This window comes from Eschrichtius robustus, chromosome 7 (genome assembly GCF_028021215.1).
Source record: "Eschrichtius robustus isolate mEscRob2 chromosome 7, mEscRob2.pri, whole genome shotgun sequence".
Taxonomy (NCBI): domain Eukaryota; kingdom Metazoa; phylum Chordata; class Mammalia; order Artiodactyla; family Eschrichtiidae; genus Eschrichtius; species Eschrichtius robustus.
Genome location: NC_090830.1, coordinates 115,131,004 through 115,146,757, shown reverse-complemented (window position 1 = coordinate 115,146,757; position 15,754 = coordinate 115,131,004). Strand labels below are relative to the sequence as shown.

General features: G+C 40.9%; 1 protein-coding gene across 1 annotated transcript in view; it reads right to left on the bottom strand.

The window, feature by feature from the left end:
• The window catches only part of SORCS3 (sortilin related VPS10 domain containing receptor 3), a 602,186-nt gene that overhangs the window by 286,449 nt on the left and 299,983 nt on the right, over positions 1 to 15,754 (bottom strand). Inside the window, exon 4 of the mRNA XM_068549046.1 lies at positions 675 to 833. Coding sequence (XP_068405147.1) covers positions 675 to 833 — 159 coding nt within the window. The remainder of the gene's footprint in view (positions 1 to 674; positions 834 to 15,754) is intronic.

Below are 15,754 nucleotides of genomic sequence, written 5' to 3'. Positions count from 1 at the left end.
GAAGCTCAAGAGTTCATCTTTGGAATATGTTGAATCGAGAAACTTTTGAGATACACAGGAGACAAGGTCAAGTACACAGCTGGATGTATGGATCTGAAACTCAAAGGGAAGGACTCATTGGGCTACTCTATCTTGGATGTACTTTTAGAAAATAATGAAATGGACATGTTGGAGGCTTCCCTCCCTTTGCTAAATTGAGAACAATGGTTATATTCCAATTGAAAGCAGCAGGTGTGAAGGGATAGTCCTAGACTCGGAGTCTGACAGCAAGCATCCAAGCCCTGGCTCCTCCAGCTACTAGCTGAGTGTGTTTGAACCAGCACCTTAGCTTTTCTGCACCTTTGTTCACTATAGTCTCCATAAAATTATTAAGGATATACATTTCCTACTTACAGCACAAGGTTGTTTTAAAGGTCAAATGAGTAAAATCATAGAGAAAACTATCTCAAACCTGTGAAATGACAAATAACATTGTCAATAAATGAAATATATCTGCCTGCATACTTTGATATGAAAGACTAGAAAGGAAAGTTAGTTAGCTGCAGACACAATCAACTTGGTTGGAAGGATACAATGTCACTGAATCCCCTCCAACATTTGGATTGACTAAGCAAGTGCTTTTCACTGGGTGGCACCTGAGTGACAGGACATGAATGACAGCAGTATTTGTTCACCTTTTGATCCAGACTGTAGGCCAGCACCCAGTCCTCTTGCTTGGGGTGAAAGAGCAGACTCTGGATATAGAAGGTGAGCCGGTATTTCTGATAGGTTGCCCCTTCATCTGAGCTGATCAATATGCTGCTCTCCATCTCAGGATCACTAAGAAGCATGATCTAAAGAAAGGGGAGAGGAGAAAATACAGACAGAGTTAGTAGGAGAGAATAAATACAAGAAATTAAAGCATAAATATAAAGTCCTCTGTACTTGTATATCACAGCACAGAAAGGGGCATCTGGGCCTCTAGATGAAATATTGGCATTTTTCTTTCCCAATTTAGTCCCTCATTGCTGAATTGAGCTAAAATACTGTTCAAGGTTAGGTCTGCATACAAATGAGAATTCATTTTTCTGAGGCCCTTCTTTTAAATACCTTCATTTTTGATGTTTGTACTTGTACCTTTAAGTACTGGAAGTTTATTCCTGGGGTCCTCTGTCCCCTGACCTTAGGACCATCACACCTCTGCCTCCTCATCGTCCCACAGTCAATTCTCATGTCACTCTTCCATCACTCTACTGGTCTTACTGCTCTTTAGTCATGAAAGAGATCCCACTGTTTCGTTCTTTCTAAACTGTCTTCGTGATTTAATTGATTTAAGTGGTTTCATGACCCCTTTGCTCTAGATGTTTTCCAAAGCACACATCCCCAAAGGCCTTTGGGACAAATACTGATGCTCAGGAAAGTCTGTCGTCCCCAAGCCCAATGAGCAGGGTGGTGTAGTGAAAAGGCTTCGGCACCTGAAAGAGCACGTTCAAGTATCAACACTTCTCTGTCATACTGTCACCTTGAAAAGCCACTTAACCTCTGGAGGCCTTGGTTTCCTCAACAATAACTGGGTCTGACAACACAAGAACTGGCTTTGAATGCCTGGCATAGTGCATATTTTTGACAGGTGATAGCTATGGTTACTATCGACCTCTCAGGATTTAAAAGCCCCTCCAGTCAGGGCAATTTGACTTCTACTCACAGGACCTCAGTGGCATTGGTCTCACTAAAGGTGTGAGTGATTTTCTAGTATTTAAAGCCAATAAACACTGAGATACTCAGACCTAGCTGTCCCTTAGTTAAACGCTTAGCAGTCTTTGTTACCACTGACAATTCCATCCTTCTGGAAACATTTTCTTCCAGGGGCTTCTGTAACACCATACTTCGCTGGTTCTCCTTTCTACCTCTTTTGAATACTCAACTTTCTCTGATTACCCTTATAATATGGCCACTCCTCAACCCTCAGTTTTGACTTTCTTCTCTTTTCACTCGACACACCGTTCCTCGGTGACCACTTCCACCCTCACTTCTATTTATTTTTTTCATTACCACCTTTCTGGGGACAACTCGTAAATTAAATGTCAATCTGAGGTCTCCTCTGAGTTTTAGACTTGAAAACTCACCTGCCTGGTGCCTTCTTCTATTTGGATGTCTCAAGACACCTGACACTCAGCATGCCCCAGGATGTACCTCATCCAAGCCCTCCTCCTCCCCAGTGTTTCCTGGTTCAGTGAGTGTCTCCACCAACCACCTATCCCATGTGAAGCCAAATGCCCAACACCATCCCTAACTCTGTTTTTCCATTCACCTCCTATAATTAATTAGTCTCTAAGCTCTGCGTATTTTACCTACTAATTAACTCTAAAATCAGATCCGTTCTCTCCCTGCCCATTGTGATTGCCTTAGTCCAAAATGTGACCATCTCTGTATTGGATTCCTGTAAGACACCCCTAGTCGTTCTCACAGCTTCAACCAGTATCCCCTCCAATTCACTTTGCACACTGTGGCCAGAATAATCTAAAACCGTTCAATGGCTTATCTTTGATCTTCCTATATTCTAAAATTCTTAAAATAGCCTGATAGGATCTGCCCCCTGTGTATGTGTTTGGTTCCATCAGCAACAAAGACCTTTTGACCTTTATCACCCAGCTCAACCCAACTTCTTTGAATTTCGAATGTTTGCCCAGTGACTGAATGAGCAAATGAGTTTATTTCCTCTTATAATTTGTCCTCTCTTGGGCTGTACCGCCACCAGTTATTAGGGCTACCGCTACACACAGTCTGCACCATGGGGTCCAAAGTACCAAGTAAAGTCAAAAAAAATTTCCGTACCTTATAAAATAAAACTATTGAATACTAGAATTTTACAAATTTACCCATAGTATATATTAGTATTATGAGGTAAGCTTTAAACAAATTCAATGCCTTTAACTGCTAAGATTCATAGTTATTTTCCTCTTTTATTCCTTTATAGCTTCCAAGACAAGTCTACTTTCTTTTTCTCAAATACTTGCTTTGGCTTCATTGAAATAAGTTATTACTAGTTATCAGCAAATTTCTGAGAAATTGACGCAGTATCGGTTTTTTTTTTTCCATTCACGTGTGAATAATCTAGGGGAAAAGCTCTGCGATGGGTTATTCATAGACAATAACTTTCTCCTCCCTTGGCACTGTGAAGGGTAGGGACTACTGGTAAAAGCACCCCTGCTGCCCTTGAAAACACCTAAGAGGATGCACCCATGCTCCTTGCAGAGTCTGCAAGGACAAGTATACAGGGAAAGAATGAAGCTCTCATAACCACTCTCTCTCGCTTCCCGGCACGTACCGATGAGCTACATAACAGGCAATGAAATCATTTCTCCCCTGGTGCAGAGAAATTAAACTGCTTATTTTATGCAGGTATAAAGAAGCTTCATGCCTATGATTTTAATTAGAAGATAAGACCAACATCATAAATGAACTTTAGTTTATATACCATGAGTTACAATATACTGAATAAGGGTTACCATCAAATATCTAGTGCAATGTACTCTCTTCGTCCAGCCCTGTTTCTTCCTGCACACACACTACATACTTGCATACACAAACACATTAATCCACACACAAATGAGGCATACATGTGTGCACACACATGCTTACACATATATCGCTGTGGCACATATATGCATGCACACATACAGAAATACACTTATATATAAGGTGTATTGAGATTGTGTGTTGGTTTTAGGGTGCTTTTGTTGGCAAGAGGACATTTTTATTGCAACCTTTCTCTGACATTCTCATCAGAAATCCTTTTTTTTTGCATATACCCTGAGAAAACCATAATTCAAAAAGACTCACGTACATGGAAGCAACCTAAGTGTCCAATGACAGACGAATGGATAAAGAAGGTATGGCACATATATACAATGGAATATTACTCAGCCATAAAAAGAAACAAAACTGAGTTATTTGTAGGGAGGTGGATAGACCTAGAGTCTGTCATACAGAGTGAAGTAAGTCAGAAAGAGAAAAACAAATACCGTATGCTACCACATATATATGGAATCTAAAAAAAAAAAAAAATGATTCTGAAGAACCTAGGGGCAGGACAGGAATAAAGACGCAGACGTAGAGAATGGACTTGAGGACGTGGGGAGGGGGAAGGGTAAGCTGGGACAAAATAAGAGAGTGGCACGGACTTATATATACTACCAAATGTAAAATAGATTGCTAGTGGGAAGCAGCCGCATAGCACAGGGAGATCAGCTCGGTGCTTTGTGACCACCTAGAGGGGTGGGATAGGGAGGGTGGGAGGGAGATGCAAGAGGGAGGAGATATGGGGATATATGTATATGTATAGCTGATTCACTTTGTTATACAGCAGCAACTAACACAACAATGTGAAGAAATTATACCTCAAAAAAGATGTTAAAAAAATACTTTGATATACTTTGATATCACTGGCAGTGTCTGTATTCAATCCTAGTGTATGAGAAGAATGGAAGGAGGGACGTAGAAACCTACATGTTTTGGATTCCTAACCTGTGCTGGGCACTTAACAGGGTATTTTATCGAAACCTGAAACAAATTATGTGACATATCATTACTTGCATTTTACAGGTAAAGAAACTGAGGCTCAGAGGAGGAAAGCAACTTGCCTATTACCTCCTCTGATGGACTCAAATGCCACCACCTCTTGCCACACACATACACACTAACACTAATGCTTTTCTGGACCTTGAAATCTTAGCACTTTGTGCTTTACCCAGGGACAAGGGAATGTCAGAGAAGCAGCTCTTTATTCTTTTTTAAGCAACTCTAAGAAATCCACACACCAAAAAGCAGTTTCAAGAAAGCCCCTTTCCTCCTCTGACTCGTATCCACCTTTGGCCAAGAGGACATGAAGAATTAAATGAATAGGAAACCAAAGGAGAAACAGAAAGTTAGTGCTAAAAAAAAAAAGAAAGAAAAAGAAAAAGAGGGAACCATAATATTAACATAAATAGAATCAGAAAGCAAAGCCTCAGCAGAAGTTAAGCCTCAAGGTAAAATATGTACATTGTGTATGAATCTACGTAACTACTTCTATAACTACATATATAAAGAAAATCATCCCATGCCCACCAAGATTGTTACTGGGAAGAAGGGATTTCAAAGGTAAATGCCAAAGAGGGCAAAGCAGGTAAACTAAGTGAGCAAAGCAGATAAAGCAAAACAAGGAGTGGTAAGAACTATGCCGACATGGAAAGTACACACCTTTCCTTAAAACGTTTAAAATGAGATTGTTACAAAAAAATTTTTACTCACATTCAATATGTCTGTAGACTGAATTTATGAAATAGGAATGTGACTCTTGGCATAGTTATGACAGTTTGATCCTACAGACCCAAAGAAATTTACAACCCTTGCCTTTGAATCTTTAATTGCAGGTATATACATATAAAACTTATGGCAATACCTGTTAAGACATCTGTGAATTCTGCATTTATGTGATTTTGCTAATATGAACAGGGAAGAGTTCCCACGGGAGATTTTTTCTTTTGTTTTATTTTGCTTTTGCTTCAGTTTGCTTTGATTCTTTATCTAGCTTGTCCTGACACAACATCTGCAGTGGGTGTATGCACGTGCTGGAAGAGGAGAAGGGGGTCTTTCATTTCGGGTTGAGCAGAGTTATTAATGCCATAGGCTCTGGGGGCAGGTGTCTTGAGTTCAAATCTTCAGTCTGCTACTTTATGTGTAAACGTGAGGATATTACCCAGTTTTTCCAATCAGTTATCTCATCTATGAAAAAAACAGATAATAATTATCTCTAACTCACCAATGCTCTTGAGAGGATTAAATGAGATAATGATTAAAGAGCTTAGCACAGGGCCATAACGGCTAAATAAACATGAACCTGGATCTATAAACCACCCAGGATAAGAGCATAACTGAAGTCAGAAGTGATGCCAAGCAGGTTGGAGATTTGGGGATTATTTGCCTCCCTCTTGGCTCCCTGAGTTTTGTAGATAAAAACCAAAGGGATGGGTGGTGGGGGTAAAGGGGAGCTGCTGTTCAATGGGTATAAAGCTTCAGGCCTGCAAGACGATCAAGTTCTAGAGATCTGCTGTACAACTTTGTGCTTATAGTTAACAATACTGCACTGCACAACTGGAAGAGTTTGGTAAGAGGGTAGCTCTCACGTTATGCATTTTAGTACCACAATTTTTAAAAAACGTGAAAGGATGAGGGAGAGCAAAACTACAATTTACACTTATTTTACATTCCTGGTAACATTTTAAGAAAAACACACTCTATTAGCAAATAGCAACACCGCCAAAATGAACACCAATCAGTAGGCAATTGTCAATTCACTAAATACCATTGCGCTTTGAATGACCACTCTCATCTCTTCAATGGGAGGCTCTGGCCCATGAAGGAATTCAACACACCACTGCCTTAGGGGTAAGAACCTCATACAGCCTGTCTCTATGGATTTGGGCATTTATGGTACATGAATTGTCTGTACCTCAGATTAGAGATGGACAAGTTTTAGAGTTTACCAACATACAGATGGTACAATATCTTTTTTACTTTCTTTTTTTGGACCCGTAATTCTTTTTGTAGGAAATTCCTGGGAAACTTGAATAATGGTGGCCCTGATTTTAATGGCGGGTTGCAAATTACAAAAGACACAGATGTAAGTCAGGAATCAGGCAAGGCTTTGCTTCAGCAACTTAGATTTTCAAAAGCCTATAGGCTTATTTGTGTCTAAACCAGTCAAACTTAGTATTGAAGATGTCAAAATCCTCCCCAGAAATCTTTCCAGAATGCCCACCTTCCTGCTGCTGGGTGAGTCTTATAATACCCAAATTGTAAAATTAATGAATATGTTACTTTATTCAGTTGCCATGCTCTGGTTCTCCTGTGTGCAATCTATAAAATGGGGTGAAAGCTATAGGTTTCTCAGCCTCTCACTCTGCCAGAATCCCAGAAATGCAAAGGAAACAAATTGTAGTTCAATGCTTTGAAAACAGTCTTTGAATAGGAATAAGTAGACTTCCTCTGAATAGACAAGGAGAAATGCTATAATTTACTGTATAATTGAGTCCTAATGGGAGACTCTTAGCACAGTTAGTGCTCAGTAAGAAATAACAGTAATATCAATACAAGCTCACAAAGAATATAAGAGATATTCTTTAGGCTGACCCCTAAACCTACTGACATAATCGATACGTTGTTGAATATTGACTTACACACAAATAAAGCCTGTTACAGATAAGGGTCTTAATCACAATATAACAATATACCAGTATTCGCTCCCCACCGCCCATCTATCTATTTATCTCTCTACCTAACATCTCCTCTCATAGCAGAAGTTATAGCTGGCAAGAAAAGGGGCTGCCCTCAGGGGACATTTAGCAATGTATGGAAACATTTTTTTCTATTGAGTTATAATTAACATACAATATTATATTACTTTCAGGTGTACAACATGGTGATTTGTATTTTTATACATTTTGACATGATCACTGCAATAAGACCAGATACCACCCTGTTAACCAAAGTTGTTACAATATTATTGACTACATTCTCTGCATGTACATTACATCCCCCATGACATTTATTTTATAGCTGGAACTTTGTACCTCTGATCCCCTTCACCTATTTCATCTATTCCCCCTCCCTGGAGACATTTTAATTGTCACAACTAGGGTCAAGAAAGAGAGTAACTCGCATCTACTGGGTAGAGGCCAGGGATGCTGTTAAATAATTACAATGCACAGGACAGCACTGAACAGCAAATAATTATCTAGCCCAAAATGTCGATAGTACTGCTACTGAGAAACCTTGTTACAATATTTGTGCATTTATGAGTATATATGTATGTATACACACACACACATATATCCTATTTTGGGAAAAATTTGTAAAGTACATATACATTTTTCAGGTAGAACATCAATTCATATTTATGTTTATATGCAAGTCCCTTTCACCCATTAGTATTTATACATGCCATTCTCTTTACCAAGATTAGACTCCCCACCTTTCCACTCCAACCCATTTTATTAAGCATATTTCTACTTGTCCTTCAGAATTTAACTCAAGCATCAGCAGTAAAGCAACAATCATTGAGGCCAATCAGGAAAAAAATATATAAAAATCCCAAATCAACAACAACAAAAAACAACTCAATTAAAAAATGAGCAAAGGACTTGAATAGACATTTTTCAAAAATATATATATATAATATATATCTGGTGAGGACTTAGGGAAATTGGAACCCTTGTGCATTGTTGATGTGAATTCTGAATGGTGCAGCTGCTATGGAAAACAGTATAGTAGTTCCTCAAAAAAAAAAAAAAAAATGGAATTACATATGATCCAGACTTTTCACTTCTGGATATATGCCCTAAAGAATTGAAAGCAGGATCTCAAAGAGATATTTGTACATCCATGTTCAAAATACCATTATTAACAATAGCCAAAATGTGGAAGCAACCCAAGTGTCCACTGATGGAGGAATAAACAAAATGTGGTATATACATATAATGGAATATTATTCAGTCTTAAAAAGGAAAGGAATTCTGACACATGCTACAACATGGATTAAACGTAAAGACATTATGTTAAGTGAAATAAGCCAAAAGACAAACACTGTATGATTTCTATTAGAGTACCTAGACTAGTCAAATTCATAAAGACAGAAAGTAGAATAATGGCTGCCAGAAGCTGGGGGAAAACAGAGAATGAGGAGTTGTTTAATGGGCATAGTTTTACCAGATGGAAAGAGTTCTGAAGTCTGGCTGCAAAACAATGTGAATGTACTTAACACTACTGAAATGTACATCTAAAAATGGTTAAGGTGGTAAACTATATGTTATGTGTATTTCACCACAATTTTAAAAAAACGTAGAAAGAAAAATATAAAATTGGATATGAGATGAGATAAAACAACTTGCTAAGAAAATCTGAAAACTAATCAGACATATAAACAGTATTCATTCAACCATTATTTACAGAGTCTTTACTTTATGCCAGGCTGTACTATAAAGACCAGGATAAGGGCAATAATCAAACCAAATGAAAAACCCTGCCCTCAGAGACATTGCATCCTAGTGAGGGGAGAATAGACAATAAACAAACAAAGAGGTAAAGTATGTAGCTTATCAGATGGTGACGAGTCCTTTAGATTAAAATAAATCAGGAAAGGAGATAGGAAGTACTGAAGGGGAGGGTCTGAAATTTGAGTAGCAGGGTCAGGAAAGGCCTCACTGAGAAGGGGACATTTCAGAAAGGCTGTAGGAGTCCACTGAGCTAGAACAGAGCGAAGGAAGTAGAGAGTTGAGCATGGGGGCAGTAGGTGATATGAGCACCCTGGCTTTATCCCAAGGGAGGTGGAAAGCATTGGCGGGCTTCGAGCAAGGCGATGTAGGCTATGGCTTGTATTTTGATCCTTTAACTCCAGCTGAATAGAGCATTGTGGGAGGTGGGGAATAGCAGGTAAAGAATCAGAGAGACCAGTAAGAGGCCACTGAAATGATCCAGGTGGGAGAGGCTGATGATGGAGTGCCGTCTCAGTTACTGAGATGTGGTCCATCTATGGGGATAAAGGAAAAGTCAAAAAGGTCTGCTTACAGATGAGCTGTAGGGAGTAAGAGAAAGTGAGGGGTCTCATTAAAAAATAAAAAGTTTTATACCTGTATGTTCATTTCAGTGTTGTTTATCATGATCAAAAATTGGAAATAACTCAAATGGTCAGGTAGGTTTTTGGCCTGAACAAGTGGGAAAACAGAATTGCTTGTTTATGAGACAGGAAAGCTTATGGGAGGAGCAGATTGGGGGCTTTGGAAATGAGGAATATGATTTTGAAAAGGCTAGGTGTCAGATGCCTAACAGACATCCAGAGGGGCTGATGAGTAGACAGTGGATAGAGCGGGCTGGCCTGCAGATAAGAATTTAGGAGACTTCAGTGTTTGAACAGCATTTAGATATGAATCTGGAGATCACAGAGACAGCAAATATAGATAGAAAAGAGTCTGAGAACTGGGCTCTAGCACACTGTTTAAGGGTCAAAGATGTAAGGAGGGACCAGAAATGAAGTGTGAGAAGGAGAAGGAAGACCCAGAGAGTGTGATGTCCTCAAAACTTTGAAACCAAGGAAAGAAAGTGTATCAGGAAAGAGAGTGTCCAACTGTGTCAAATGCAGCTGACAGTTCAGTAAGATGAGCTCTGGAGAACTGACCACTGAATCTAGCAATGTGGAGGATATTGGTGACCATGGCCAAGACAGTGGAGTGAAACATGCAGACAGTCAGTGTTGATGCAAGTATACATTGGCATGACTGCTCTGGAAAGCAATGTAGCAATATGGAACAAGATTCATAAATATTCATACTTTTGACCCTGTAATTTCTCTTCTAGGAATCTGTCCAAGGAAACCAACAGGGACCCAATGAAAGACTTATGCACCTGTGTGTTCATCTCAGCGTTATTTATAACACTAAAACATTGGAAACAAACCAAATAGCTGATAGAATAATTAAATAAAGTAGGCTAAATCCATTCAATGGAATATTATGAAGCTATTAAGTATGAATTCAAATAGTTTTATGACACGTGAAAAATAATCATATGTGGAAGCCGTGCATAAAAAGCAGGCTGAAAACACATGAGGCATAATTTCAAATTTGTTAAAAACGGTTTCTATCCCATGCCTATATTTATGCACAAATGAACAACTTGAAGGAAAAATTCACTACATGTTAACAGTAGGTGTTACTGTGCAGCAAGATCATGAGTCATTTTCATTTTTTTCTTACATTTTTCTATTTTTTTCCCTATTATTCTGCTATTCTGCAATGAGCAGATATTACCTGCTCATAAAAACGAAATGTTTCTCTCTCTCTCACCACACATACCCACACTTTCCCATTAGCCCTTTCGAGAATCCCAACAGGATTATGCTGCCCATTGCCCGCCGGTGGAAAAACTGAGAAGCTGGACAAGTATCTGCCCACACTGCGAGCACTGCTCTGAGGGCAGGACAGGCATGGGTGAAGGCGGGGTAGCTACCGGGCGTACCTCACTGAGAAAACAGCAAGAGCACCTCCCAGCTCAGGGAGTGCTGGTCCTGACCTCCTCTCGAGCAGGAGTCCTGGCTGTCCACCCCACCCAGGCTGTAAACCATCTGGCCTGTCTTGCACTGCATGATGGCTCTCCCCTGGCCCAGCTCGGATCATGAGTATGGCATTTCCTCTCCGTAAGAAACTCCAGTACCCTCAACAGGTCATGAAAACCAAGTCTGGCACCTCAGACACTTCTTAAGTGGGCCCCCATATTGTTCTCAGGCTTGATCTCTACAACCCAACCATATACCCTAGCCAAGCACTCCTCTAACATTCCCATCTTTGCTAATGTTCCTCCTTACCTAGAAAGCCCAGCATTTTCCCTGGTCCATGCCTTCCTTCCAGGCCCTTTGTAATTCCCTCCCTTCCATGAAGCCTCTCAACTGCTCCAGCGGAACGATCTCTACCTTCCATGAACTCCATTGGCAAATTCGTGATCACACTGAACTATGGCTTCCTGTTTAAAATATGTGAAAAGTTATAAACATTTTATATATTTTAACATATTAGTTAAATTTTGTTTCACTTGTATTCATCTCACTTTGCCCCCTGGATGTTAAGTGCCTTAAAGACAGAGAGTGTCACTGATACCACATCCGCTGGTCTTTGCTGTGCTCAGTGAAGCACATAATCAATATCTGATGTGCGGCTGAGTGAAGGTCGCTCAAGGGTTTCAAAGTTTGTTTGACCAAACGTTCACTGCACTGGATCTGTGGCTTACCAGGGCCCCGTCCAGAGAGGCCGGCTCCATCTCAGTGACAGCAGTCAGCAAACCTTTATGTGAAGCAAGCACTGCCCACTGGCAGTCCAGGCGTCCCCAGCCCTACCTGTGGTGATTATCACTTAGGGCAGTCTCTCTGTCAATCTAGTTCCTCTCTGTCAAAGTCCAATACAGATAAGTTAATAAATTGACGGCCATGTTATTTTTCTGCAAGATGTTCAACTCCAATATTTTTAAGAAAGCAAGTCTAACCCTAGGAGAGAAGGAAAAAGAAGTTTCATAATTTTTTTTTAAAACCCTGAAATCTATAGGATTGGGTTGGAAGTCATTTTCATTACTTTTGTTGAATTATTTTTAATGTTTTGTTATGGTTTGATGTGAGGGTCTTTGGTTTATTTGTTTGGTCTCTGTCCGTCGTAGGAGCACTAAAGAAAGATGCGTGTACTCCTGAGATCAGATGGAGGGTGCTGAGACACAGGTTAGATGGGACGAAGGCATAGGATTTGGTAACCAGGTGTATTGGGAAAGGTTTAGAGAAATATCAAACTAGCTCAATCAAGATCATCCACATTATTTGCTGTTTCAAGCATCCAACTTTCTACTGTGCACATCTGGGACCACAGTGGAACCCCAGAGTTAAGAATCGCCGCTCAGAATCCTAAAATCAGAAAGGCAATGACTATATGAAGAGATAAAGAAAAAGTGCTCACCAGCATGCATATTATCTACCACAAAAGAAACTTAATTTATAAGCATCTTGTTGAAGCTTCGGGGGAGGAAGATCCTGAAAAGATTCTAGCGCACAAGGGATGGTAAATGGAAATTAACTGCACTGCACCCATTATGACTAATTTAAGAATCGCAGATTGTCACTGATACAGTATTTATTTAGTGTGCTAGCTTTAGTATTTCATTCAGTGAACATTATAAAAAAGGGACAAGGACTTTTATAAGTTCACCTGCTAATCCTATTTTTCCCATTGGATCTTGAATTCTTCATATGAGAAGCCTTCAACCTCGGCAATTTTCAAGGACTTAACCCTACTGGGATTAGCAATTTGGGAACAATTATTCTAGTCAGGAGAGGCAAGACAAGCATTAGGTTATCCCAAGGAAAACAATCAGGGGAGTAAATATGCTTGGAAGTGTCCTGTGTCCTGGCCTAGTTGGAAGAGACTAGGCAGTGGAGAGCTTCATTAGCATAGGGAACAAGGTCACTACATTCCGGGAACACCTCCTGGCTCAAGAAGAATAATGAGCATGTGAACATGAGTTAGAGTTAGAGCTCAACTCCTCACCCCCATCGCTGCCCACACTTCCGAGGGGCAGGGATGGGCTCACATACAGCTAAATGCTGGATGTGATCAACGGGGAGTCAGGCAACTTTCTGAGGCAGCAGCCCCTGGGGCCAATGGACCACCTCAAAGCCAGGCTGTCCTAACCAGTGGTCCCTCACAGTCCCTCACCAGTGCAGGAACCGTCCTAAGGAAAGGAAATGGTGGCACTGAGCCCATTCGCCCAGACCAGAGACATTTAGCTCCCAGAAAGAGTGAAAACCAAAAGGAACCAGACCCTGCAAGGAGCTGGGCAGACCCTTGATCTGTGCGTTCCACCCCCAGCTCAAGACACCTGCTGTGCATCCCTTCACCCTCAGCTGAAATTAATATCAAGGCCTTCGCGTGGCATTGCATTTTATATTTTGCCAAGTCCTTCCTCAGCTATTTTCCCCTCCGTCCTCCCTCTGCTCCCTGAGGAAGACAGGGCTGGCATTATTACCCACTGTATTAGTTCCCTGTGGCTGGAAACAAATTAGCACAAGCTTAACAGCTTAAAACAACATAATTTTATTATTCTACAGTTCGGGAAGTCAGAGGCCCAAAATGGGTCTCACTGGGCTGAAGTCAAGGTGTCAGCAGGGTGGCATTCTTTCCTGGAGGCTCTAGGTGAGAATCTGTTTCCTTGCCTTTGCCAGCTTCTAGAGGCTACCCCCAGCTCCTTGGCTCAAAGCCCCCTTCCATCTTCAAAGCCAGCAATGGCCAGTCCAGTCTTTCTCATATCACCTAACTCTGACCCTTCCTCCCTCTTACGAACGGTTGACTAAAAAGAAGCACAACCTAAAAGTTGAGAATTATGTGTATTTGACAGACTTGCTGAGGACTTAAGCCTGGGAGGCAGTCTCTCAGTCCAGAGGGACTGCTGTGAAAAGGTCAGGGAGGAGCCACGCTGTACAGGAGTTTCTGCAACAAAAACCAGGCAGTCCGAACATTAAGAGATTACTGTTAGTTAAAGAAAAAGCAACATGAAAGGATGCTCAACATCACTAATTATTAGAGAAATGCAAATCAAAACTACAGTGAGGTGTCACCTCACACCAGTCAGAATGGCCATCATCAAAAAATCTACAAACAATAAACGCTGGAGAGGGTGTGGAGAAAAGGGAACCCTCTTGCACTGTCGGTGGGAATGTAAATTGATACAGCCACTATGAAGAACAGTATGGAGGTTCCTTAAAAAACTAAAAATAGAACTATCATATGACCCAGCAATCCCACTACTGGGCATACACCCTGAGAAAACCATAATTCAAAAAGAGTCATGTACCACAACGTTCACTGCAGCTCTATTTACAACAGCCAGGACACGGAAGCAACCTAAGTGTCCATCGACAGATGAATGGATAAAGAAGATGTGGCACATATATACGATGGAATATTACTCAGCCATAAAAAGGAACGAAATTGGGTCATTTGTAGAGATGTGGATGGACCTAGAGACTGTCATACAGAGCGAAGTAAGCCAGAAAGAGAAAAATAAATACCGTATGCTAACACATATATATGGAATCTAAAAAATAAAAAAAAAATGGTTCTGAAGAACCTAGGGGCAGGACAGGAATAAAGACACAGACGTACAGAATGAACTTGAGGACACGGGGAGAGGGAAGGGTAAGCTGGGACGGAGTGAGAGAGTGGCATGGACATATATACACTACCAAATGTAAAATAGATAGCTAGTGGGAAGCAGCTGCATAGCACAGGGAGATCAGCTCGGTGCTTTGTGACCACCTAGAGGGGTGGGATAAGGAGGGTGGGAGGAGATATGGGGCTACATGTATATGTATAGCTGATTTACTTTGTTGTAGAGCAGAAACTAACACACCATTGTAGAGCAATTACACTCTAATAAAGATGTTTAGAAAAGAAAAGAAAAGAAAAAACAAACATCTCAAGTGAATGAATTTAGCACTTTTCTATATATGGGAAGATACAAGAGTCTGGGCTCATTAAAATCATTCACTTGATATGCACCTGAACTACCTAGGGTCAGTATCCTGTTTTTCCCCAACCTGAATCACCTCAGGGTACACAGTTGGGATTGGCTGCAGTGGCTCGATGACCACAACATCCTTTGTTTACTGATGCAGCAGGCAACAGTCTTTGTCCGCAGCACTTTTAAGGACACTTGTGAATACAATGGCCCACCTGTAGAATCCAGAGGGCTCCCCTGGCAATTGTGCCAGGCAGGTACTCTCTGTAATGATCGCCATACTGTGTCAGGCAGTTTCCAGACAGGCAGGGGAGAGAAAGCCACAATAACAGTCAAATATTTTAACAGCCTTAATTCCATCTAGAACTTGAATTCCCCCTTCACAGATTCCAGGGATTAGGATGTTTCCAGGAGGCCATTTATTCTGCCTACCACACCCCATTCCAGAGGCAAGGAAATGCCAAGCCTGCACGTGGTGACTTGCCGAGGTCACAGCTGGTCACCAAGTATGAAAACTGGGGCTCAAACTCAGAACTTGACCTTCCAAGTTGAGTGCCCTATCCTTGCTGTGCTCTGTATTGGTGACACGGTGAAGGAGAGTGAGAGGACACAGCAAGCGAACAACAGAGTGAGTGCAAACACAGGAGCGGAAAAGAATCAAACAGAGAGCAGGAGAGACTTTTGTCCACCA